General features: G+C 54.6%; 1 protein-coding gene across 1 annotated transcript in view; it reads left to right on the plus strand.

Annotated features, from left to right (window-relative positions):
• The first annotated feature begins 18,840 nt into the window (after positions 1-18,840).
• The window catches only part of CAMSAP1 (calmodulin regulated spectrin associated protein 1), a 57,588-nt gene continuing 48,433 nt past the window's right edge, over positions 18,841-27,995 (plus strand). The window contains 1 exon segment of the mRNA XM_078882921.1: positions 18,841-19,008. Coding sequence (XP_078739047.1) covers positions 19,006-19,008 — 3 coding nt within the window. The 5' untranslated portion in view covers positions 18,841-19,005.

The raw sequence follows: 27,995 nt of genomic DNA on the forward strand, positions 1-27,995 counted from the left end.
GGTGGTGGAGGTGGTGGTGGTTGGTGGTGGTGGTGGACGTGAGGTGATTGTCCATCCCTCGGGGTCTGTGTCTCCTCTCCAGGTGGGGAGGGCCCCCCCCCCCCCCCCCGTGTCTCCTGAGGGGGAGCCCGCGTCTCCCGCGTCTCACCCCAAGTCTCCTCAGGGGGTCCGTGTCTCAAGGGGGGCCCGTGTCTCCTCAGGGGGTCCGTGTCTCTCCCCTACCCATCTTAGGGGGGCCCGTGTCTCCTCAGGGGGTCCGTGTCTCAAGGGGGGCCCGTGTCTCACCCCCCTCCCCACATCAGGGGTAGCCCAAATCTCCCCCGACTCACCCCCATACCCATCCATCCTCTTTGCGCTCACCCCACACGCTCACCCCACTCACCCCCCCACACGCTCACCCCACACGCTCACCCCACACGCTCACCCCACACGCTCACCCCACACGCGCTCACCCCACACGCGCTCACCCCACACGCGCTCACCCCACGCGCTCACCCCACACGCGCTCACCCCACACGCGCTCACCCCACACACGCTCACCCCCCACACACACACCGCCATCACAGTCATCATCACATCTCTCCTCACGTCGTGGGGGGGACCCCGATAGCAACAACCCCCCAGCGAGTCGCCCTCTCCTCTCCTCAGTCCGCCCCCCACCCACCCACCTCACAGTCACCCGGCAAACCTCGAGCCCCTAACCCCCCCCCTTACCCACCCCTAAGACCCCGTTACACCCACCCCCAGCCCGCCATTCATTCTCCCTCGGCAAGCCACACACACACAGAGGCCCTTCCACATTAGTCTAAAGCCTTCGCCCGACCTGACCCCCCCCACCACCCCCCATTCGCCTTACCCCATTAACCCCTTACCCCATTAACCCCTTACTCCATTAACCCCTTACCCCATTAACCCCTTACCCCCCCCCCTCCCCTGACCCCCTTACCAATCCCTGCTCTTAGCCATGCGCCGTTAGTACCATCCACAACATTTGGCACCTTTGCATAGCAAGCCAGGCCTAGTGTCTGCGGGGGGTACGCCGCCCCCCACAACAAAAACAGCCGCAAAATCGACGACGAATCCAGCCGGACGAGACCCCCCCCCCCCCCCACGTCTACACGAGCCTGGCCCGCGACTTCACCAACCGGAGCACGAGGAGGCCGGCCCCGTGGCGTCGGACACCACCACCACCACCCCCCCCCCACGCCTCGGCTCTCGTCCCTGCCCCCCCCGGGGTGACGGCAGAAGGCCCAGGCTGCTGGCGCTGCCGTAGCGAGTCGGTGAGGAGGTGAGACACACACACAGAGGCAGGGCTGAGTGTGAGTGCGGTGATGATTGTGAGTGTGTGGTGAGTGTGTGGTGAGTGTGTGCTGAGTGTGTGGTGAGTGTGAGTGCGAGTCGGTGAGGAGGTGAGACACACACACAGAGGCAGGGCTGAGTGTGAGTGTGTGGTGACTGTGACTGTGAGTGTGGTGACTGTGACTGTGAGTGCGGTGACTGTGAGTGTGGTGACTGTGACTGTGAGTGCGGTGACTGTAAGTGTGTATGTGGTGACTGTGTGTGTGGTGACTGTGAGTGCGGTGACTGTGACTGTGAGTGTGGTGACTGTGAGTGTGTGTGTGGTGACTGTGAGTGTGGTGACTGTGTGGTGAGTGTGTGGTGACTGTGAGTGCGGTGACTGTAAGTGTGTGTGTGGTGACTGTAAGTGTGTGGTGACTGTGAGTGTGGTGACTGTGTGGTGAGTGTGTGGTGACTGTGAGTGCGGTGACTGTGAGTATGTGGTGAGTGTGTGGTGACTGTGAGTGTGTGGTGAGTGTGTGGTGAGTGTGTGGTGAGTGTGTGGTGAGTGTGGTGACTGTGAGTGTGTGGTGACTGTGAGTGCGAGTCGGTGAGGAGGTGAGACACACACACAGAGGCAGGGCTGACTGTGAGTGCGGTGATGATTGTGAGTGTGTGGTGAGTGTGTAGTGAGTGTGAGTGTGTGGTGCGTGTGGTGACTGTGAGTGTGCGGTGACTGTGAGTGTGTGGTGAGTGTATGGTGACTGAGTGCGGTGACTGTGAGTGCGGTGACTGAGTGAGGTGACTGTGAGTGCGGTGACTGTGAGTGCGGTGACTGTGAGTGCGGTGACTGTGAGTGCGGTGACTGTGAGTGAGGTGACTGTGAGTGCGGTGACTGTGTGGTGACTGTGAGTGTGGTAACTGTGAGTGCGGTGACTGTGAGTGCGGTGACTGTAAGTGCGGTGACTGAGTGCGGTGACTGTGAGTGCGGTGACTGTGAGTGCGGTGACTGTGAGTGCGGTGACTGTGAGTGCGGTGACTGTGAGTGCGGTGACTGTGAGTGCGGTGACTGTGAGTGCGGTGACTGTGAGTGCGGTGACTGTGAGTGCGGTGACTGTGAGTGCGGTGACTGTGAGTGCGGTGACTGTGAGTGCGGTGAGTGTGAGTGCGGTGAGTGTGAGTGCGGTGACTGTGAGTGTGGTGACTGTGAGTGAGGTGACTGCGAGTGAGGTAACTGTGAGTGCGGTGACTGTGAGTGCGGTGAGTGTGAGTGCGGTGACTGTGAGTGCGGTGACTGTGAGTGAGGTGACTGTGAGTGAGGTGACTGTGAGTGCGGTGACTGTGAGTGCGGTGAGTGTGAGTGCGGTGACTGTGAGTGCGGTGACTGTGAGTGAGGTGACTGCGAGTGAGGTGACTGCGAGTGAGGTGACTGGGAGTGCGGTGACTGTGAGTGCGGTGACTGCGAGTGAGGTGACTGCGAGTGCGGTGACTGCGAGTGAGGTGACTGCGAGTGTGGTGACTGCGAGTGTGGTGACTGCGAGTGCGGTGACTGTGAGTGAGGTGACTGTGAGTGTGGTGACTGCGAGTGCGGTGACTGTGAGTGCGGTGACTGTGAGTGAGGTGACTGCGAGTGAGGTGACTGCGAGTGAGGTGACTGGGAGTGCGGCGACTGTGAGTGAGGTGACTGTGAGTGTGGTGACTGTGAGTGAGGTGACTGTGAGTGAGGTGACTGCGAGTGTGGTGACTGCGAGTGAGGTGACTGCGAGTGTGGTGACTGCGAGTGAGGTGACTGTGAGTGTGGTGACTGTGAGTGAGGTGACTGTGAGTGAGGTGACTGTGAGTGAGGTGACTGTGAGTGAGGTGACTGTGAGTGAGGTGACTGCGAGTGAGGTGACTGTGAGTGAGGTGACTGGGAGTGCGGTGACTGTGAGTGAGGTGACTGTGAGTGAGGTGACTGCGAGTGTGGTGACTGCGAGTGAGGTGACTGCGAGTGAGGTGACTGTGAGTGAGGTGACTGTGAGTGAGGTGACTGTGAGTGAGGTGACTGTGAGTGAGGTGACTGTGAGTGAGGTGACTGTGAGTGTGGTGACTGTGAGTGAGGTGACTGGGAGTGAGGTGACTGTGAGTGAGGTGACTGTGAGTGTGGTGACTGTGAGTGCGGTGACTGTGAGTGCGGTGACTGTGAGTGAGGTGACTGTGAGTGAGGTGACTGTGAGTGAGGTGACTGTGAGTGCGGTGACTGCGAGTGAGGTGACTGCGAGTGAGGTGACTGCGAGTGAGGTGACTGTGAGTGTGGTGACTGTGAGTGCGGTGACTGCGAGTGAGGTGACTGCGAGTGTGGTGACTGCGAGTGAGGTGACTGTGAGTCTCTGGTGACTGTGAGTGCGGTGACTGTGAGTGAGGTGACTGTGAGTGTGGTGACTGTGAGTGAGGTGACTGTGAGTGTGGTGACTGTGAGTGGGGTGACTGTGAGTGTGGTGACTGAGTGTGGTGACTGTGAGTGCGGTGACTGTGAGTGCGGTGACTGTGAGTGCGGTGACTGTGAGTGCGGTGACTGTGAGTGCGGTGACTGTGAGTGCGGTGACTGTGAGTGCGGTGACTGTGAGTGCGGTGACTGTGAGTGCGGTGACTGTGAGTGCGGTGACTGTGAGTGCGGTGACTGTGAGTGCGGTGACTGTGAGTGTGTTGACTGTGTGGTGACTGTGAGTGTGGTGACTGTGAGTGTGGTGACTGTGAGTGTGGTGACTGTGTGTTGACTGTGTGGTGACTGTGAGTGCGGTGACTGTGAGTGTGGTGACTGTGAGTGTGGTGACTGTGAGTGAGGTGATTGTGAGTGTGGTGACTGTGAGTGTGGTGACTGTGAGTGTGGTGACTGTGAGTGTGGTGACTGTGAGTGTGGTGACTGTGAGTGCGGTGACTGTGAGTGTGTTGACTGTGTGGTGACTGTGAGTGCGGTGACTGTGAGTGTGGTGACTGTGAGTGTGGTGACTGTGAGTGTGTTGACTGTGTGGTGACTGTGAGTGCGGTGACTGTGAGTGTGGTGACTGTGAGTGAGGTGATTGTGAGTGCGGTGACTGTGAGTGCGGTGACTGTGAGTGTGGTGACTGAGTGTGGTGACTGTGTGGTGAATGTGAGTGTGGTGACTGTGAGTGTGTTGACTGTGTGGTGACTGTGAGTGCGGTGACTGTGAGTGTGGTGACTGTGAGTGAGGTGATTGTGAGTGCGGTGACTGTGAGTGCGGTGACTGTGAGTGTGGTGACTGAGTGTGGTGACTGTGTGGTGAATGTGAGTGTGGTGACTGTGAGTGCGGTGACTGTGAGTGCGGTGACTGTGAGTGTGTTGACTGTGTGGTGACTGTAAGTGTGGTGACTGTGAGTGTGGTGACTGAGTGTGGTGACTGTTGTCCCATTGGGTGGATCAGAGCGCTGCGATGGGCACATGCGTTGTGTTTTAAGATCCCGTGAACCTCACCGTTCTTGCCAGGCCCATCACCGCTCGTGGCAGACAACTCGCGATGAAATCTCAGTCACTGCTGCTGCTGCCGCTGCCATGAGCTAATGGGGGCTTTGCCCTGATGTGATATCGATGGGGTATGAGAGTCGATGGCAGAACGCATTCTCTCTCTCGCTGTACCTTATGTGAGTAACAATGTGTGGGGGCTGGGAGAGCCGTGATTTCCGCAGTGGGAGAGAAGGCCCCGGGTAATGTATTCGTACGGGTCCTCTTGCTAAATTATGTGCTTGGTATTACCAGGTCAAGGCACCACGGCTGTGGCTATGAGATGTTGACTACCTCGCCTGGTCTACAGGAGGTCTGTGTCTCTCTCTCATCATCATCACGGTGGCTATGAGATGTTAACAACCTCGCCTGCTCTACAGGAGGTCTGTGTCTCTCTCTTTCTCTCATCATCATCACGGTGGCTATGAGATGTTAACAACCTCGCCTGTTCTACAGGAGGTCTGTCTCTCTCTCACTCATCATCATTACGGTGGCTAGGAGATGTTGACTACCTCGCCTGCTCTACAGGAGGTCTGTCTTTCTCTCACTCATCATCATCAGGGTGGCTCGGAGATGTTAACTACCTCGCCTGGTACACTGGAGGTCGTGGGTTCGATCCCGACCCTGACGATGCCTGCTGCTGCTGTATATTTGGAGTCTGCGTGTCTCTCTCTCTCTCATCATCATCACGGTGGCTAGGAGATGTTGACTACCTCGCCTGGTCTACAGGAGGTCGTGGGTTCGATTCCTACCTTGACGATGCCTGCTGCTGGAAATTTGAAGTTTGTGTGTGTCTCTTTCATCATCATCACAGTGGCTAGGAGATGTTAACTACCTCGCCTGGTGCACAGTAGGTCGTGGGTTCGATCCCGACCCTGACGATGCCTGCTGCTGCTGTATATTTGGAGTCTGCGTGTCTCTTTCTCATCGTAATCATCATCACGGTGGCTAGGAGATGTTGACTACCTCGCCTGGTCTACAGGAGGTCTGTCTCTCTCTCTCTCATCATCACGGTCGCTAGGAGATGTTGACTACCTCGCCTGGTCTACAGGAGGTCTGTCTCTCTCTCTCTCATCATCACGGTGGCTAGGAGATGTTGACTACCTCGCCTGGTCTACAGGAGGTCTGTCTCTCTCTCTCTCATCATCATCACGGTGGCTAGGAGATGTTGACTACCTCGCCTGGTACACTGGAGGCCGTGGGTTCGATCCCGACCCTGACGCCTGCTGTATATTTGGAGTCTGCGTGTTTCTCTCTCATCATCATCATCACGGTGGCTAGGAGATGTTAACTCCCTCGCCTGGTATGCAGGAGGTCGTGGGTTCGATCCCGACCCTGACGATGCCTGCTGCTGTATATTTGGATTCTGCGTGTTTCTCTCTCATCATCACGGTGGCTAGGAGATGTTAACTCCCTCGCCTGGTATGCAGGAGGTCGTGGGTTCGATCCCGACCCTGACGATGCCTGCTGCTGTACATTTGGAGTCTGCGTGTCTCTGTCTCTCCCCGTGGTCGCGTGGATTTTTCTCCGGGTCTTCCGGCTTTGCCCCTAAAAGTTTCGAATCAACATCGCGCGATTCGAATATTTGGCTATCGCTTTAAATTTCCATTTGACAACGATAAGCCCGCTTCTTCGAGCTATCATTTGTGATCGCCAGGTCGCTTCTCAAACAAAGCACTCGATATAGATAGTTCAGTGGGCCCTGACCTGGTAAAATAAAAAGTAAAGTTTTAGTATGATTATGAGTCTCTGTGAGTGAGTATGGGACTCTGTGTGCATGAGGGTCAATGAGTATGGGTCTATTTCGATTGAAAGCTTTCGTCACTGCAGGGATTCATCTTCTTGGTTCTTTCGGTAAAGTCACGTAGAAGGGAAATAATAAAATAATAAAAACAAAACATAATAAAATAATTCTCACGACGTTTCGGCCACAACGCAAGCAGCTGTCCTCAGGTGAAGACCAGGTATGTCGGGGAGACAGCGTCTGAATGAAACACCACCACGCTTGGAGCGTATATAATATACCCTCCAAGCGTGGTGGTGTTTCATTCAGACTCCAAGCGTGGTGGTATACGCTCCAAGTGTGGTGGTGTTCATTCAGACGCTGTCTCCCTGACAGACCTGTTCTTCACCTGACGACGGCTGCTTGCATTGTGGCCGAAACGTCGTGAGAATTATTTTATAATGTTTTATTATTATTTTATTACTTCCCTTCTACGTGATGACTTTACCGAAAGAACCAAAAAGATGAGTGAGTCTGTGTGGGTGCCTACGATAAATAGTTGATAGCCTGGCAACGGCGTCGCCTGCGTCCATGACGATGCGAGTGTTTTGAGCTTCCAGTGCAGATTATAAATGCGTGAGCCATCCAGATAACGATGGAAGTCCCCACTTCAAACGCCCAGAGGGCAGTGATTGAGCGCATGGTGCAAAGCAACCCCGTGAACGCCTGAACGGTGCGTGTTTTTTATTTTCACAATGACGCAGTTGAGGAGGGGGGGTGGCACGCTGGGGTTACAGAACAACAGCGGCGGGTTTGGTTCGTGGTTGCCTTTGGTGGTTTTGCATGTACAGGGGCTCCTCCAACTTACGGACATTCGGATATACGAACAAACCCGGCCCGTACGTCCAGTTGCCCGTATGGACCGAGAGTCGTAAGTTCAACCGTCGCGCAATAGATGACGGTGGTGGCATCTACATCTACAGAACGTGAAGAACCAGTGGCATCTACATCTACAGAACGTGAAGAACCAGTGGCATCTACATCTACAGAACGTGAAGAACCAGTGGCATCTACATCTGCAGAACGTGAAGAACCCGTGGCATCTACATCTGCAGAACGTGAAGAACCCGTGGCATCTACATCTGCAGAACGTGAAGAACCAGTGGCATCTACATCTGCAGAACGTGAAGAACCCGTGGCATCTACATCTGCAGAACGTGAAGAACCAGTGGCATCTACATCTGCAGAATGTGAAGAACCAGTGGCATCTACATCTGCAGAACGTGAAGAACCAGTGGCATCTACATCTGCAGAACGTGAAGAACCAGTGGCATCTACATCTGCAGAACGTGAAGAACCCGTGGCATCTACATCTACAGAACGTGAAGAACCAGTGGCATCTACATCTGCAGAACGTGAAGAACCAGTGGCATCTACATCTGCAGAACGTGAAGAACCAGTGGCATCTACATCTGCAGAACGTGAAGAACCAGTGGCATCTACATCTGCAGAACGTGAAGAACCAGTGGCATCCACATCTGCAGAACGTGAAGAACCAGTGGCATCTACATCTGCAGAACATGAAGAACCAGTGGCATCTACATCTGCAGAACGTGAAGAACCAGTGGCATCTACATCTACAGAACGTGAAGAACCAGTGGCATCTACATCTGCAGAACATGAAGAACCAGTGGCATCTACATCTGCAGAACGTGAAGAACCAGTGGCATCTACATCTACAGAACGTGAAGAACCAGTGGCATCTACATCTACAGAACGTGAAGAACCAGTGGCATCTACATCTGCAGAACGTGAAGAACCAGTGGCATCTACATCTACAGAACGTGAAGAACCAGTGGCATCTACATCTACAGAACATGAAGAACCAGTGGCATCTACATCTGCAGAACGTGAAGAACCAGTGGCATCTACATCTACAGAACATGAAGAACCAGTGGCATCTACATCTGCAGAACGTGAAGAACCAGTGGCATCTACATCTGCAGAACGTGAAGAACCAGTGGCATCTACATCTGCAGAACGTGAAGAACCAGTGGCATCTACATCTGCAGAACGTGAAGAACCAGTGGCATCTACATCTGCAGAACGTGAAGAACCAGTGGCATCTACATCTGCAGAACGTGAAGAACCAGTGGCATCTACATCTGCAGAACGTGAAGAACCAGTGGCATCTACATCTACAGAACATCAAGAACGAGTGGCATCTACATCTACAGAACATCAAGACCAGTGGCATCTACATCTACAGAAGATGAGGAACCAGTGGCATCTACATCTACAGAACATCAAGAACCAGTGGCATCTACAGCTGCAGACATGAAGAACCAGTGGCATCTACATCTGCAGAACATGAAGAACCAGTGGCATCTACACCTACAGGAAATTATACAACTTTTAAAGCCATTCCACGTTTTTAGCGAAACCTGGCGGGGTGGGTTTTTGATAGGGAAGCATATTTTGAGTTTGCGTGTCTCTCTCTCTCTCATCATCATCATCACGGTGGCTAGGAGATGTTAATTGCCTCACGTGGTCTACAGGAGGTTGTTGGTTTGATCCCGACCCTGACGATGCCTGCTGTACCTTTGGAGTTTGCGTGTCTTTCTCTCTCATCATCATCATCATCACGATGGCTAAGAGATGTTAACTACCTCGCCTGGTATGCAGGCGGTCATTGGTTTGATCCTGACCCTGACTATGCACTCTGACAACTAGGAGTTTGCGTGTCTCTCTCTCATCATCATCATCACGGTGGCTATGAGATGTTTACTACCTCGCCTGGTAAGCAGGAGGTCGTGGGTTTGATCCCGATGGAGGTGTTGTGGTGGTTTTGGGGATGGTGGTGGTATTGGTTTTAGTGGAGGTGGTGGTAGTGATGTTGTGGTGGTGATGGTTAGGATGGTGGTGGTAATGTTGGTAGGAGTGGCGGTTGTTGTGGTGGCGATGGTGGTGTTGGCTGTGGTGGTGTTGGTTGTGGTGGTGTTGGTGGTAGTGGAGGTGGTGGTAGTGATGTTGTGGTGGTGATGGTGAGGATGGTGGTGGTGGTGTTGGTGGGAGTGGCGGTGTTTGTGGTGGTGATGTAGTTTGCGGTTGTGGTGGTGATGGAGGTTGCAGTTGCGGTGGTGGTGTTTGTGGGGATGGTGATGGGGTGATGGAGGTGTTGGTTGTGGTGGTGTTGGTTGTGATGGTGTTGGGGATGGTGGTGGTATTGGTCGTAGTGGAGGTGGTGGTAGTGATGTTGTGCTGGTGATGGTGAGGGTGGTGGTGGTAGTGGAGGTGGTGGTAGAGATGGTGTGCTGGTGGTGATGTTGGTAGGAGTGGCGGTGGTTGTGTTGGTGTTGGGGATGGTGGTGGTATTGGTGGTAGTATAGGTGGTGGTAGTGATGCAGGTTGTGGTGGCGATGGTGGTGTTGGTTGTGGTGGTGAGGATGGTGGCAGTGGCGGTGGTTATGATGGCGATGGAGGTTGTGCTTGCAGTGGTGTCCGACAGCCTTTTTAGCGATCCCAACCGTCGCCGCTCCTCGAAAGGGAGTCAGCGGCGGTGCAGTCGATGCCACGGATTCCCACGGGGGGTGCCCGCGTGGCTGATTTGCATTTGTCCCCATCTGCTCCTCACCCACACCCACCCTCCCCCCGACAACAGAGGACCTAAACCCGCTTCAATATTCGCGGCAGGGTAAACCGACGCCTCGGGGTTTTGATTTTTTTTTTAGCCCCGGATTGACCCAACCCTGGGCCACAATCTGTGTTGTTTTGAATCTGTGTTGTTTTTTTTTGTTTCGCCGCCTTCGGATTCTGTGAATTCAAAGCAGGGTGTGCTGCACAGAGGTCGCAAACGCGTTTTGATTCCTTAACCGTAGCCGGCCGCACCAGGGTCGCAAATGGGTACCTGTACCCGGCCGGGTACGGGTAGCCGTTCCCTACCCGTACCCTACCCGAAATGAGTGACAAACGGTGACTCACCAGTGACTCACGGCCTACCCGTACCCGTACCCGGCCGCACCAGGGTCGCAAACGGCTACCCGTACCCGGCTGGGTACGGGTAGCAGGGTATCGGGTAGGGTACGGGTATCGGGTACCCGGTTGCGACCTCTGGTGCTGCAAGTAGCTCATGGGGGAGTGTCCAGGCGGGTTGCGGCCTCGCACGGGCGGGGTCCACGGCCCAGAGAGGCACAGCTCACAGCTGGGGCACGACAGAGGTGGGGGGGGGGCTGCACGCTGGCGAGATGTTAACTACCTCGCCTGGTATACAGGAGGTCGTAGGTTCGATCCCAACCCTGACGCCTGCTGTATATTTGGAGTTGGCGTGTCTCTTTTTCATCATCATCATCATCACGGTGGTGAGATGTTAACTACCTCGCCTGGTGCACAGGAGGCCGTGGGTTCAATTCAGACCCTGACGCCTGCTTCTGTATATTTGGAGTTTGGATGTGGCGAGATGTTAACTACCTCGCCTGGTATACAGGAGGTCGTGAGTTCAATCCAGACCTTGACGATGCCTGCTGCTGTATATTTGGAGTTTGCTTGTGGCGAGATGTTAACTACCTCACGGTGGCTAGGAGATGTTGACTACCTCGCCTGGTTAAATCCTGAACCTGACGATGCCTGCTGCTGCTGTATATTTGGAGTCTGCGTCTCTCTCTCTCTCTCTTCCCGTGGTGAGATGTTAACTACCTCGCCTGGTCTACAGGAGGTCGTGGGTTCGATCCCGACCCTGACGATGCCTGCTGCTGTTGCTGTATATTTGGAGTCTGCGTGTCTTTCTCATCATCGTCATCACGGTGGCTAGGAGATGTTAACTACCTAGCCTGGTCTACAGGAGGTCGTGGGTTCGATCCCGACTCTGACGATGCCTTCTGCTGCTGTATATTTCGATTCTGTGTTTCTCTCTCATCATCATCATCATCATCACGGTGGCTAGGAGATGTCATCATCACGGTGGCTAGGAGATGTTAACTACCTAGCCTGGTCTACAGGAGGTCGTGGGTTCGATCCCGACTCTGACGATGCCTTCTGCTGCTGTATATTTCGATTCTGTGTTTCTCTCTCATCATCATCATCATCACGGTGGCTAGGAGATGTTAACTACCTCGCCGTGGTGGCATGGATTTTTGTCCGGGTCCTCCACTTTTTCCTTCCTACATTTCTTATCCACGTCACGCCTTCACAGTGTTTGGCCGCTGATTGACATCACGACGCGATTGTAAAGCCGTCGCTTGGTTCAGCCGCTATCATTTGTGGCCGCCAGGTCACCCCTGAAGACGAGCTATACATCATAAGACAGTGGGGCCTTAAACCTGGTAATTTTTTAAATTTAAATTTTTAAATAAAAAAAAATTGCAGAATCGGAATCTTTATTTATACTTTCAGCACCGTCACTCCGCATCATTGCTCCAAGCGTGTGTGTCCGCCTCCCAGAACAACAATGGGAATCTTCATTTAGACTGTGAGGAATCTGAAAAGGTATAAAGCCCATCTTCTTCTTGGTTCTTTCGGTAAAGTCACGTAGAAGGGAAATAATAAAATAATAAAAATAAAACATAATAAAATACAATTCTCACGACGTTTCGGCCACAATGCAAGGCGCCCTTCCCCCCTCCAACCCAGCTTAAATATACGCTGCCAAGCCTGGTGGTGCCCATTCAGACGCTGTCTTTCCGACAGACCTGTTCTTCACCTGAGGACGGCTGCTTGCGTTGTGGCCGAAACGTCGTGAGAATTGTATGTTATTGTTTTATTTTTATTATTTTATTATTTCCCTTCTACGCGACTTTACCGAAAGAACCAAGAAAATATGAATCCCTGCATATTCTTGGTTCTTCATTTAGATCGATGAATCCGATGAGCTCTCAAGCGCTTCACCGATCTCCTTTGGGGGTTGTTGGGGGAGTGGTGGGGGGGGCCCTGCAGTCAATAATTCAATAACTTTTGAGTGAATCGTTGCTTCCGTGTCACACGAGAGAGCAGGGAGGGGAACGACAGCATGGCGTGTTGTCGCGGTGACTGCATCTGCGGTGGTGTGCACGATGAATGTGTCGCAAACGTAAATCCTTGTTGCTGAGAGTGAATCGGCGCGACCATCAATCTGTCATCGTGACTAAATCCGTTGCTATGGCCGAGACATCCGTTGCCACGGCTGAGGCATCCGTTGCCGTGGCTACAAGCATCCGTTGCCGCGGCTGAGGCATCCGTTGCCATGGCTACATCCGTTGCTACGGCTGAGACATCCGTTGCTACGGCTGAGGCATCCGTTGCCGTGGCTACATCCGTTGCCGCGGCTGAGGCATCCGTTGCTATGGCTGAGGCATCCATTGCTACGGCTGAGATATCCGTTGCTATGGCTGAGGCATCCGTTGCTATGGCTGAGACATCCGTTGCTATGGCTGAGGCATCCGTTGCTTTGGCTGAGGCATCCGTTGCCATGGCCGAGACATCCGTTGCTACGGCTGAGACATCCGTTGCTACGGCTGAGACATCCGTTGCCATGGCTGAGACATCTGTTGCTACGGCTGATGCATCCGTTGCTATACCCGGCCGGGTACGGGTAGGGTACGGGTATCGGGTACCCGATTGCGACCTCTGGGATGAAGCCGTGTTGCAGGCGTGGGTGGGTTGATTCTAGGAACTTGAATTGTGAGAAGAGACAAGACGTTGGGAAATGAGTGACAAACGGCGACTCGCCAGTGACTCACGGCCTACCCGTACCCGTATCCGTACCCGGCCGCACCAGGGTCGCAAACGGGTACCCGTTCCGGGTACGGGTAGCCGGGTATCGGGTAGGGTACGGGTATCGGGGATGTTTGTCTTTGTGGTGCTGGCCACCCACCCCCTCGTGTGCCACTGTGCCGGTAGCCTTCATAAGCAGTGCTCGCTACTAACAGCACTTGCCCCTACAGTCTATTAAGGCTATATGGGGGATGTTTGTCTTTGTGGTGCTGGCCCACCCTTCATAAGCAGTGCTCGCTACTAACAGCACTTGCCCCTACAGCGTGTTACAGCCTACACGGTGGGGGGCGGGGGGGGGATCTTTGTTTTCGACGGCGGTGGGAATCCCAGCGTAGGCCCCGATGTGCAGGATGAAATGATCGGCAAGCCTCCTCCTCATCATCATCATCCTCCTCATCATCATCCTCATCATCCTCATCATCCTCATCATCATCCTCCTCATCATCCTCATCATCATCCTCCTCATCATCCTCATCATCATCCTCATCATCATCCTCCTCATCATCCTCCTCATCATCATCATCATCATCCTCCTCATCATCCTCCGCAGCAGCAGCAGCCACCGCTCGCCAGTGCGACAGTGATGCTGTCGCCGCATCTGATTTGTCGCAACAAAGAAGCCATCGTACGGGTGCCGCTGTGATGCTCCTGCTGCTGATGCTCCTGCTGCTGATGATGATGATGATGCTGCTACTGTTCCTGCTGCTCCTGCTGCTGCTCCTGCTGCTGCTGCTGATGATGATGCTGCTGCTGATGCTGCTGCTGATGCTCCTGCTGCTGATGATGATGCTGCTCCTGCTGCTGATGATGATGCTGCTGCTGATGCTCCTGCTGCTGATGATGATGCTGCTCCTGCTGCTGCTGCTGCTCCTCCTGCTGCTGCTGCTGCTGCTGCTCCTGCTGCTGCTGCTGCTGCTGCTCCTGCTGCTGCTGCTGCTGTTGCTGCTCCTGCTGCTGCTCCTGCTGCTGCTCCTGCTGCTGCTGCTGCTGCTGCTGCTGCTCCTGCTGCTGCTGCTGCTGCTGCTGCTCCTGCTGCTGCTGTTGCTGCTGCTGCTCCTGCTGCTGCTGCTGCTGCTGCTGCTGCTCCTGCTGCTGCTGCTGTAGTGTATGGTAGCGTATTGTGTATTTTATACTGGTAGGAACCTCCTGGTTACACCAGCCCACAGGGGATTATTGTGTCCGTCCGTCCGTCGTGCATCCAAAAATGGGAGGGGTGGGGCTGGGTGGAGAGGGGAGGGTGGGGAGGGGCTGGGTGGGGATGGTAGGGAAGGGCTGGGAGGGGAGGGTGGGGTGGGGAGGGGCTGGGTGGGGATGGTAGGGAGGGGCTGGGTGGGGATGGGAGGGTGGGGTGGGGAGGGCCTGGGTGGGGATGTTAGGGAGGGGCTGGGTGGGGAGGGGAGGGTGGGGAGGGTGGGGTGGGGAGGGGCTGGGTGGGGATGGTAGGGAGGGGCTGGGTGGGGAGGGGAGGGTGGGGTGGGGAGGGGCTGGGTGGGGATGTTAGGGAGGGGCTGGGTGGGGAGGGGAGGGTGGGGTGGGGAGGGTGGGGAGGGGCTGGGTGGGGATGGTAGGGAGGGGCTGGGTGGGGAGGGGAGGGTGGGGTGGAGAGGGGCTGGGTGGGGATGGTAGGGAGGGGCTGGGTGGGGAGGGGAGGGTGGGGTGGGGAGGGTGGGGTGGGGAGGGGCTGGGTGGGGATGTTAGGGAGGGGCTGGGTGGGGAGGGGAGGGTGGGTTGGGGAGGGGCTGGGTGGGGAGGGAGGGGCTGGGTGGGGAGGGTGGGGCTGGGTGGGAGGGGTGGGGCTGGGTGGGGAGGGGCTGGTCACCCCGTGGTGCCCTTATAAAACTCAACGTTTAACCTACTCACGCCGGCTTGTGCCCGCCCTCACAGTCGTCCATATTTGCGGAATACACCACGCCGTCGTTGACCCTGCAGGCCATTGACCGAGCAACCCAATGTTCCTACCAGCTCCCTCCGCAGGAATGTGTTAGTAGTGTAGTGCCTTGACAGAGCTCCAATGTGTTCGCTTACTGACCATTCCTGCCCTGCTATCGATGGGCTGTTGTAGGCAACAGCAAATATTAATTAATGCGTCGATTAACCGCGTTCCTGAATCTATGTTGTGTTCATGATGTCGTCGGCATCTTTACGTATTGTAGAAATGTTTAAAGGGAACAATATCCATCATGTACCAAAATATACTAATGGTGTTTTTCTCCTTTGTTTCCGCCTTTTGGCGTCATCTGGTCGAACACCGTATGAGACTAGGCTCTAAAGAAAGCTGTCTCTGGTGTGGACCAATCAGTTTCAAAGACAAATGCACAAATTATCAGAGTATTGTTTTTTGTTTGCATCTGACTGCAAGTTTTGTGGTTAATGTAAGCACGATTCCTTGCTAAAGGTGTCCGTTTTGTTGCCAGAAAAAAGGGGGAAAAAACCCTATTAGGAACAACATCCGTTGTTTTAAACGTCATCGTGAAATCGAGCCTTCAAACGCGCTCTCCCCCACGCTCGCTTGACGACCCCAAATCGCTTGACGGCCCGTTTCGCGGGAACCGATCGCCGCGGTTACGAGGAGGGTGATACTGCTGTATCTTGACATCCCCCCGGCCTGCCTCTCTGCCCTCTGCAGGGGGGGCCATGTCGGAGTCGCTGGCGCAAGACAACGGCTGGGGCGGGGGGCCGCCGGTGGCGGGTGCAGGGGAGGGGGGCCCGGCCGTCGTGCCCCCCGAACGCTACGATGCCAACCGGGCCAAGACGGCCGCCAGCCTCGCCTGGCTCCTCGGCAAGGCGTACGGCGCTGGTGAGCAACGGTTACCGTCGTCGTCGCCGGGGCATCGCCGGCGGCAACGGCTGTAGTTGCCGCGGCGACGATGTCGTCGCCGCGGCGGTACCCGTCGCACGCGCTCCCGTCGCCACGAGCAACCGCACCATGCGCCTTTTGGCGTCATCTGGTCCAACACCATGTGAGACTAGGCTCTAAGGAAAGCTGTCTCGGGTGTGGACCAATCAACTTCAAGGACAGTGCATACATTATCAGAGTTGTGTTTTTTTTTGTGTCATCTGGTCCAACACCATGTGAGACTAGGCTCTAAGGAAAGCTGTCTCGGGTGTGGACCAATCAACTTCAAGGACAGTGCATACATTATCAGAGTTGTGTTTTTTTTGTGTCATCTGGTCCAACACCATGTGAGACTAGGCTCTAAGGAAAGCTGTCTCGGGTGTGGACCAATCAACTTCAAGGACAGTGCATACATTATCAGAGTTGTGTTTTTTTTGTGTCATCTGGTCCAACACCATGTGAGACTAGGCTCTAAGGAAAACTGTCTCGGGTGTGGACCAATCAACTTCAAGGACAGTGCACATACATTATCAGAGTTATGTTTTTTTTGCATTACGACTGCAGGTATTGTGGTCTATGCAAACATGACTCCTTGTAAAAAAATGCGTCAGTTTTGTTGCCAGATAGAAGGCTAAAAAAACAATTATCAACCGCACCACGTCGACGCTCCGGTCGCCACGGCCGTGGGTTACCACGGCGACACCATCGCCGCCGCGGTACCCGTCGCCGCGGTACCCGTCGCCGCGGTACCCGTCGCCGCGAGCAACCGTCTCCCCCCCCCCCCCCCGCTCTCCGCAGATCACGTGCCGGAACACCTGCGTGACCCCTTCTACACGGACCAGTACGAGCAGGAGCACATCAAGCCTCCCGTGACGCGCCTGCTACTCACCGGGGAGCTCTACTCTCAGGTGTGCGGCGCTTCTTTTAGCTTGCTGAAAGCACCCCCCCCCCCCCCACCCCCGCACCTCCGATTTTCACGGTTGGCGACGTACGTACGGTGCGAAAGAAGTTCACACCGTACGTACACACGTGCACAGACTCGCACAGAGCCCCAGAGAATCACACCGTACGTACACACGTGCATAGACTCGCACAGAGCCCCAGAGAATCACACAGAGCCGTTCTGATTAACAGGGTCGGCTATTTACGTACTGTGTGAAAGAAGTTCACACAGTACGTACACACGTGCATAGACTCGCACAGAGCCCCAGAGAATCGCACAGAGCACCTCCCATTTGCACGGTTGCCTACATACGTACGGTGCGAAAGAAGTTCACACCGTACGTACACACGTGCATAGACTCGCACAGAGCCCTAGAGAATCGTACAGAGCAGTTCTGATTAGCAGGGTCGGCTACTTACGCACGGTGTGAAAGAATTTAGATTTAAAGCTTTTGTGACTGCAGGGATTCATCTTCTTGGTTCTTTCGGTAAAGTCATCACGTAGAATGGAAATAATTAAGTAATAAAAATTAAACATAACAAAATAATTCTCACGACGTTTCGGCCACAACGCAAGCAGCCGTCCTCAGGTGAGGAACAGGTCTGTCGAGAAGACAGAGAATCACACAGAGCAGTTCCGATTAGCAGGTTCGGCCACGTACGCACGGTGTGAAAGAAGTTCACACAGTACGTACACACGTACACAGACTCGCACAGAGCCCCAGAGAATCACACAGAGCAGTTCCGATTAATTCTAGATTTGAAGCTTTTGTGACTGCAAGTATTCATATTCTTAAGTTTTTTCGGTAAAGTCACGTAGGTAAAAAAATAAAATTAATAAAAGTAAAATAAAAATAAAATAGAAATCACGACGTTTCGGAGGCAACACAAGCTTCCGCCTTCAGGTGGAACCGTCACAGCACGATGGCTGTAATCAGCGAGCGTGCTGTGGCGGTGATTTTTATTTTATTTTTATTTTACTACTTTTATTAATTTTGTAACTCTCTCACCTCTCTCTCATCTCTCTCTCATCTCTCTCTCAACTCTCTCTCATCTCTCTCTCTCTCACCTCTCTCTCATCTCTCTCTCACCTCTCATCTCTCTCATCTCTCTCTCATCTCTCTCTACTCACTCATCTCTCTCTCACCTCTCTCTCACCTCTCTCTCACCTCTCTCTCACCTCTCATCTCTCTCATCTCTCTCTCAACTCTCTCTACTCACTCATCTCTCTCTCATCTCTCACCTCTCTCATCTCTCACTCACCTCTCTCTCATCTCTCACTCACCTCTCACTCACCTCTCTCTCACCTCTCACTCACCTCTCTCTCACCTCTCTCTCACCTCTCTCTCATCTCTCTCTCACCTCTCACTCACCTCTCTCTCATCTCTCATCTCTCTCATCTCTCTCTCACCTCTCTCTCATCTCTCTCTCACCTCTCTCTCATCTCTCTCTCACCTCTCTCTCATCTCTCTCTCACCTCTCTCATCTCTCTCATCTCTCTCATCTCTCACTCACCTCTCTCTCATCTCTCACTCACCTCTCTCTCATCTCTCTCATCTCTCTCATCTCTCACTCACCTCTCTCTCACCTCTCTCTCACCTCTCTCATCTCTCTCATCTCTCTCTCATCTCACTCATCTCTCACTCACCTCTCTCTCATCTCTCTCATCTCTCTCATCTCTCTCTCATCTCTCACTCACCTCTCTCTCATCTCTCTCATCTCTCTCACCTCTCTCCCTTCTCGCTCCTCTCGCTCTCCGCGTGGCCTGCTCTCCGGGCCCGGCGCCCCGCGTAGGTTTGCCTGCTGGTGATGCGCGGGGGCGGCGGGGGGCGGCGGCGGCGGCGACAGGGGCCCCACCGCGGGTCCCGGCGGGGGCCACGGGGCGGTGGTGCGGGCCCTGGCCGACAAGGGCCTTCACGTGCTGGGCGGCGGTGCCGGGGAGACCCCCATCACGGAGGATGACCTGGCACACACGCCCATCAACATGGTGAGAGGCTGCGGCCACCACGACGACCGGGTGGCGTTCAACTTGAAACTTTTTATTTAGTATTTTTGTCCTGCTTGCTTTACTACCCGGCTTCGCACGAGACTTTGGATTCTTGTCCTCAATTGATCCGCGCTGATGACGGGGGAGGGCAGTCGAGGATAACTCGGAATCGCGGAGAATCCCAAAATATCCATCGCAGGAAGGTCGTCGTCGTGGGTTCGATCCTGACCCTGACGACGCCTGCCGCTGTATATTTGGAGTTTGCGGTGTCTCTCTCTCATTAGTATCACGGAGGATGACCTGGCACGCACGCCCATCAACATGGTGAGAGGATGCGGCCACCACGACGACCGGGTGGCATTCAACTTAAAACTTTTAGTTTTGTATTTTTGTCCTGCTTGCTGTACTACCCGGATTCGCCCGAGACTTGGATTCTTAGCAGTAGGTTTTAAAAGATTTTATTTTGTATTTTTGTCCTACTTGCTGTACTACCCGGCTTCACCCGAGACTTGGATGGGTCTTTGTGGGTCTCTATAAGTATGGGTCTGTGGGTTTCTGTGGGTCTCTATAAGTATGGGCCTCTGAGTATGGGTCTCTGTGGGTCTGTATGGGTCTCTGTTGGTCTCTATAAGTATGGGCCTCTGAGTATGGGTCTCTATGGGTGTCTGTGGGTCTCTATAAGTATGGGCCTCTGAGTGTGGGTCTCTGTGGGTCTCTGTTGGTCTTTATGAGTGGATCTCTGTTGGCCGCTATGCGTGGATTTCTGTGAGTCTCTGTTGGTCTCTATGAGTGGGTCTCTGTGGGTCTCTGTGGGTCTCTATGAGTGGATTTCTGTGGGTCTCTGTGGGTCTCTATGAGTGTATGGAAACACACGTTTTTGGATGCCGCTGTACATTTCCGCACGACGACGATGACGATGATGACGATGACGATGATGACGATGATGATGACGATGATGATGACGATGATGACGATGATGACGATGATGATGATGATGACGATGATGATGATGACGATGATGACGATGATGACGATGATGATGACGATGATGATGATGACGATGATGACGATGATGATGACGACGATGATGACGATGACGATGATGACGACGATGATGACGACGATGATGACGATGATGACGACGATGACGATGACGATGATGACGACGATGATGACGACGATGATGATGACGATGACGATGATGATGATGACGATGATGACGATGATGACGATGATGACGATGACGACGATGACGATGATGACGATGACGACGATGACGATGATGATGATGATGACGATGACGACGATGATGATGACGATGACGACGATGACGACGATGACGATGATGATGATGAAGACGATGATGACGATGACGATGATGACGATGACGACGATGACGATGATGACGATGACGATGATGACGATGACGATGATGATCATCGGCCACCTTGTTGTCATTTGCGATTGCCAGGGTTCGCTACTGATAACGAGCTCCACAGTGGCACGGATTGGGGCCTTACCTCCCTTTAAGAGTGTGCTTCTAATCTCAGCTCGTTACCTGTATAAAAGACACCTGGGAGCCAGACATCTTTCTGATTGAGAGGGCTCAAATACTTATTTCCCTTGTAATAAACGACTGGACCACGATGTCTGGCTCAGTGTCCTTTATTATTCGGTTCGTGCTGTACACCCACACGGCTGTCTTTACTCTGTAGCTTCTCCACGGTGCTGACTCCAATGTCGGCCCGATCCGCAACAGCAGCTCCGCTGCTGTTTCTCTCACACAGCCCCCCTTGGCTGTACTCGCTGCTGCTCTTCTCCCTCCGCAGCTCTGACAGCTTCTTGCTCTCTCTCTCTCTCTCCGCAGCTCCTCCTGGCAGCCACACCGCTGCCTCTAACATGCAGCCCTCTCTCTCTCTCTCCGCAGCTCCTCCTGGCAGCCACACCGCTGCCTCTAACAAGCAGCCCCCTCTCTCTCTCTCTCCGCAGCTCCTCCTGGCAGCCACACCGCTGCCTCTAACACGCAGCCCTCCTGGCTGTCTCCTCTCCAGCTGCACACCACTCCGCAGCTCCCCTTATCTTCGGGGTTGGCTCCCGATGGCCGTCGGCGCCCCCCCCCTCTCCACACTCGCCCGCGTGGCCTCACTCTTTTCTGCTCACACCCCGACTGACTTCTCCTTCCGGTTTACGCGCTTAAGGACCCCCTACCTTTCACCCACGTCACCTGGCTCCGCCTCCTCGTGACGTCACATCCGGAAGGTCGCTTTCGCCCGCATTACACCACCCTCCCCCATAGAAAAAACCCAGCCGACCTCGGCTGAACAACACCAAAGCGTAATGCGGTGAACCGACCTTCCCCCTTAAAGGACACTAAGCATGCAATATAACAACAAGAACAACACACAAGTAACATCGACGAACGTACGGAAGCATGCGATAAATACGACGGCAAGAACAAGAACAATAACAACATACAATCAACGAAACGTAAGCGATTTGGAACGAGTGCGGGTCGCCGGCCCGTCCCGGACGGTCGGCGGCCCGCTTGTAGAACGGGGACGCGATGGAACACGAGAAATGACAGGGGGTAATTCCCCTGCTGCGATTGGAAGTCCACCGACATCTCGTGTCCCTGACGAATCAGTCTTGGTCATATTCCGCGAATGCGCCTGCAGCGGGGTCGGAAGGGTCGCCGGGCTAGAAGGTCCCGCAGCCTTGGCAGGCGCCCTCCGAACAGGCCCACTCCTCCCCCGCGGAGTCACGGTCGGCCTGTCTGGAACAGGTACGACAGGCGCTCCAGCAAGATCAATGGACGCAGGCGGGGAAGAGTCAGAGTCAGCAGCAACAGACCCCGGCAAGGCAACATTGGGAGATGACGCATCACGTAGGGGAGCAACATATGGTTTCAACCGCGACGTATGAACAACCCAACGGCGAGAACCAAACAGAACGCGCGCCGACTGTGGATTGGGAACCTCAATGAGGCGCACAGGACCATGCCAAGGTTTGTGCAATTTAGGAGAGGTCCCCGGCCGCACCTGCGGGCAATGGAGCCAGGCCAGGTCTCCCACCTTCCAGGGGCACTCCCCCTCAGACCGCCGAGCATACCGCTCGTTCCGGGCCTGGGCTTTGGCCGTAGCCACGCGGGCGTTTTCCCGCGCCTCCGTAACCCGGCGAACCGTGTCCTGAATGTATTCAGGGAGTGGTTTACGAGGTCCCTTCACCCCAGTACCCAATTGCACATCCACCGGAGGCACGTTTTCCCGACCATACATAAGGTAAAACGGCGAATACCCTGTAGCCGCATGGGGCGTCATCCTGTACGCCGAAAGCACTCCGGGGATGTGCAGATCCCAATCCGATTGCTGTTCACTCACGGTATGGCAAAGCATGGCAGACAATGTCCTGTTCAGCCGCTCAACCATACCATCCGTTTGCGGATGGTATGGAGATGTCCGTATCTTCTTAGTCCCAAGGCCTGCGCACACTTCAGCCAATAATTTAGAAGAGAAATTTCGGCCCTGGTCCGTGAGGAGTCTCTCCGGCGCCCCCTTATCCATAATGTACCCAAACAAAAAGGCGTCGGTGATGGCCGCGGCCGACTGATCGGGCAACGGCCAGGCCATCGGCCAACGGGAGAGATACTCAACCCCTACCAGCAAATATTTATTTCCCCTCGCCGATGGTGGGAAGGGTCCCAATATGTCCAGTGCCACCAATTCATTGACTCGAGACACCTGAATCGACTGGAGAGGCGGCACGTAAGGATGTTTAGGCGGCTTACGCCGGGCGCATTCAGGGCACGCGCGCACGTGCCCTACGACATCTGTCGCCATGCCGTGCCAAAAATAATGACGTTGTAACGTCAACAAGGTCTTCTGCACCCCTAAATGTAAGAGAGTGTCACAATGGAGGGTTCTAATCAACTCGAATCGCAAGGACGTTGGTACCACAAGGCGCCAACGTTCCTGGAACCCCTCCCGCCACATAAGCAGACCATCTCGGAGAGCGGTTTGCGGCCCCACAGCCGTACTCGGACTCCCATTGTCCTTAGCAGACCGCTTCCGCAAGGACACCAATGACTCATCCATCATCTGTTCCCGGATCCAGACAGACCGCGGCAGATTCAAAACCCCGTCAGCCGGTCCCGGTTCCATCGGAGTGTCCGACTTCTCGACGGCCAACGTAAGCGGCTGAGGGGGGTTTGGAATCGGCGAACACCTATGCGTCCCCGACTCACATTTACAAGGGGCGCGCCCCGGTAATCTGGAAAGTGCGTCAGCGTTCGCATGGCGCACTCCCTTCCGATGTTGAATTTGGAAGGAAAATTCCTGTAGCGTGTCCAACCAACGTGCCAACTGTCCGGATGGCTGGTCAATTTTAAGGGCATATTGCAAGGCCGCATGATCCGTACGCACAATAAAAGAACGACCGTAGAGGTATGGTCGAAATTGCCGTAGGAAAAAAACAACCGCCAATAGTTCTCTGCGAGTGACACAGTAGCGGGTTTCCGCAGGAGACAAGACTCGGCTACCATACGCCACGACACGCTCTACACCCCCTTTAGACTGTGATAACACCGCCCCAATACCTGTGTCACTCGCGTCCGTATCAAGAATGAATGGGTGATCGAAATCGGGATAATCCAATGTTGGGGCCGTGGCCAATAGATCACGCAGACTCCGAAAGGCCGCCTCCTCCGGCTGTCCCCAAACAAACTTCCGTCCTTTACCCGTAAGGAGATGCAAAGGCCTCGCAATCGTCGCAAAACCCGGCACAAATCTTCGGTAATACGAGGCAAATCCCAAAAACCGCCGAACATCCCCCACGGTGGCCGGAGTCGGCCAATCCCGGACGCACGCCGTCTTTTCCGGATCCGTGGACACTCCCTCAGCGCTCACAATGTGCCCCAAATAGCGGACGGACCGTTGCAGTAGGTGACATTTCTTTGGTTTGAATTTCAATTTGGCAGAACGCATCCTCGTGAACACTGTCTCCAGCCGCGTCAAATGTTCATCGAATGTGCGGCTGAAGACAATGATATCGTCCAAATATATAAGACATGTCTCCCACTGCAACCCCGTCAAAACGAGCTCCATCAATCTTTGAAATGTAGCAGGGGCCGCATTCAATCCCATCGGGAGACAGTTGAATTGAAATAACCCCTGCGGCGTACGGAATGCGGTTTTCTCCCGTGAGGACTCGTCAAGGGGAAGCTGCCAAAATCCCGAAGAGAGGTCCAGTGTGGAAAAGAACTTAGCCCCCGACAATGCGTCGAGGGAGTCATCCATACGCGGCAGGGGGTACGCATCTGCCACCGATATCTTATTCAATTTGCGGAAATCAACACAAAATCGCAATTTGCCATCCTTCTTCTTAACCAAGACGACTGGAGCGCCCCATGGGCTGTTAGATGGCGATATAATGTCTGCAGCCAACATGTCTTCCACTGCCCCCCGTACGTGTTCTCGCTCCGCAGGACTCATCCGATGCGAATTTAATCGAATAGGGGCAGCATCGCCCGTCTCAATGTGATGGTAAAGCAACGAAGTGCGGCCCAAATCCAAATCATCGGAGCTGAACACATCGGAATATGTCAACAACAATTTACGCAGCTCAGCACGTTGCTCCATGGACAGGGAAGAATTTTCGTCACATAATTGAGCAACCCAACGATCATCCGAACTCCTTGGCTCGGAAACCCCAGCAACAACTCCCCGGCTATGTGGACAATCATGGGTCGCAAACGCCGTAGTGGCATGTGCCACAACCGTACCGGCCGGGACACGGACGTTTTCTCCCCCCGCATTAAGCACCTGTAAAAACGGTAATTGATCCGGCCGGACGATGGTCTGTGCCCCCACTAACGCCAACCCGGTTGTTATCGTGGCGGACGGTGACAACAAGACCCCTACTGCTCCTAGCCGATCAGGCAGGGGCTTCCGATACCGCAAGGGTATAAGCATCTGTGTACCAGGTGGGATGTCCACAGATGCGACGGACAGCGCCTGCACTTGTACGGCCGAAGCAGGTTGCCCCCAGGGCGACGGCAGAAACGAGATTTGACGGCCCCCCGGCAGTTCAATACAATTCTCATTGATTTTGATCAAAATGGGCATCTTAGCCAAAAAATCAGTGCCTAACAAACAAGGAACCGCCAAAGATCTCGATATCAACACAGCACCCGAGGCCGACACATCCCCAATAGATATCTTAGCATCCACCTGACCCACGATACCCATGCTACCCCCGTTGGCAGCGACGCACGACCCATAAACCGGACGCACAGCCCCCGGCGGGATGCCCAACAGATGAAAAATGACATCCGAAATAATAGTCGCAGACGCGCCCGAGTCGACCAAAATGCGCACGTCCACACCTTGTATGGACCCCGGTACAGTGGACGAACCCGTAGCGGCCGCGACAACTCTCCGTGCCAATTTGCGCCACTGCGTAACTGAATGACAAGGCCCCGTCGATGGCCTTTCTTTAACAACAACAATAGGATCGCGCAACACAGGTGGTGGGTGAGGTGGAAAGCCTTGCCGAGTGTCTGGTGCGTGCCGACATGCCTGTTTCGGAGGATCTTTAGCCGACTTGACCGGTGCCGAGGCCTCCTGCTGCGGCGGAGCCGGGAAGCGGGCCCAGCAGTCTCTGGCGTAGTGGCCCCTACGCCCGCAGCGGAAACATTCGGCCTCGTTGCGCCGAAGCGCAGGCCTCGCCTCCTGACGGCCCCGTTCTGGTAGCACCGCGCGCGGTCTCGGCCCGCCGCGTCCCGTCCATGGAGCGGAGGCGGCCGTCAGTTGTTGAGGGCCCCGGTCATCCGGAACATAGACAGCCTGCGCAGGGTTCCACCCCAGCGCATCCCCTTCTTTGACGGGCCCCCCCGTCCACGCCGTCGCTTGTTTCCAGCGACGGAGGTTGAATTGCGCATCGAGACACTTAGCAGCCGTCTGGGAAGTTAGCTTCTCATGCCCACACACAGGCATGGGGATCCCTAGATCCCGAGACAGCTCCAACATTTTCCCTAATATGAGAGGCTCGAGCAGGTCCTGTGGCGTCTCAGGATAAGCTGCCATGGCCAGCTCCAGCACCGCACCCCTGAACGCCACGGGCGACTCCTCTGGTGCTCGTTGTCGTTGAGCGAATCGCCGATGCGCATCATCTGGTGGCTCATAAGCATCGGCCATTTCTTGAAAAACACCACATAAAGTTCCCTTCTTATCGGTCGTTATGGAACGGAAGAATCGGACAGATTCGTCGTCCAGGAGAGTCGGCAACACCTCCAAAGCCTCCGCATCGGTCCATCTTGCTGTGCGTACCGCCGCCAAGAAGCGGCAGGCGAACGCGCTCCAGTCCCCACCGACGGAAAATTCTTTAACCGTTGTAAGGTGGCGACTCCGACTCCTCTTCCCGCCGTCTTCCAATGGTGGTGGTTGTGATGGCAAATTCAAAATGGCGTCGGCCCGCGGCGTGGCCAAGATGGCGGTTTGGCGCCACGGAGCGCGCAAAATGGCGGCCTCTTGCCGCGTGGGCAATGGCGGCGGCAGGACAGGCAACGTGGCGGCCCGCGGAGCACCACTTGCATCATCCATCGTCCCTGGCGCGACGAGATGGCATAGATGCGCCATGACGTCCTTAAGTGCCTCCAGTTGTACCGCCATCGCTTGCCATCGTTGATCCGCGTCTGATGATGTCGACGGACCCGCCACCGCGCCAACATCCTCCACTCCTGTTCCCGTGGTCGCCTCAGCCGGGCTCTCCTCCACCACCCCAACAGGATCCGTGGTTGGAGGGAGTTCGTCGTCGTCGGACGAAGAAGCCGATGCAGGCGCCGGAGTAACTTTCTTCCTCACTTGTTTCGACATGCCGTTGCACTTCCGACACCAGTGTAATAAACGACTGGACCACGATGTCTGGCTCAGTGTCCTTTATTATTCGGTTCGTGCTGTACACCCACACGGCTGTCTTTACTCTGTAGCTTCTCCACGGTGCTGACTCCAATGTCGGCCCGATCCGCAACAGCAGCTCCGCTGCTGTTTCTCTCACACAGCCCCCCTTGGCTGTACTCGCTGCTGCTCTTCTCCCTCCGCAGCTCTGACAGCTTCTTGCTCTCTCTCTCTCTCTCCGCAGCTCCTCCTGGCAGCCACACCGCTGCCTCTAACATGCAGCCCTCTCTCTCTCTCCGCAGCTCCTCCTGGCAGCCACACCGCTGCCTCTAACAAGCAGCCCCCTCTCTCTCTCTCTCCGCAGCTCCTCCTGGCAGCCACACCGCTGCCTCTAACACGCAGCCCTCCTGGCTGTCTCCTCTCCAGCTGCACACCACTCCGCAGCTCCCCTTATCTTCGGGGTTGGCTCCCGATGGCCGTCGGCGCCCCCCCCTCTCCACACTCGCCCGCGTGGCCTCACTCTTTTCCGCTCACACCCCGACTGACTTCTCCTTCCGGTTTACGCGCTTAAGGACCCCCTACCTTTCACCCACGTCACCTGGCTCCGCCTCCTCGTGACGTCACATCCGGAAGGTCGCTTTCGCCCGCATTACACCCTCATTAAAATGCCAATCAATTTATAACATTTTTGACATGCGTTTTTCTGGATTTTGTTGTTGTTATTCTGTCGTTACCTGTATAAAAGACACCTGGGAGCCAGAAATCTTTCTCATTGAGAGGGGGTCAAATACTTATTTCCCTCATTAAAATGCCAATCAATTTATAACATTTTTGACATGCGTTTTTCTGGATTTTGTTGTTGTTATTCTGTCGTTACCTGTATAAAAGACACCTGGGAGCCAGAAATCTTTCTCATTGAGAGGGGGTCAAATACTTATTTCCCTCATTAAAATGCCAATCAATTTATAACATTTTTGACATGCGTTTTTCTGGATTTTGTTGTTGTTATTCTGTCGTTACCTGTATAAAAGACACCTGGGAGCCAGAAATCTTTCTCATTGAGAGGGGTCAAATACTTATTTCCCTCATTAAAATGCC

Source organism: Lampetra fluviatilis, chromosome 68 (genome assembly GCF_964198595.1).
Source record: "Lampetra fluviatilis chromosome 68, kcLamFluv1.1, whole genome shotgun sequence".
NCBI lineage: Eukaryota > Metazoa > Chordata > Hyperoartia > Petromyzontiformes > Petromyzontidae > Lampetra > Lampetra fluviatilis.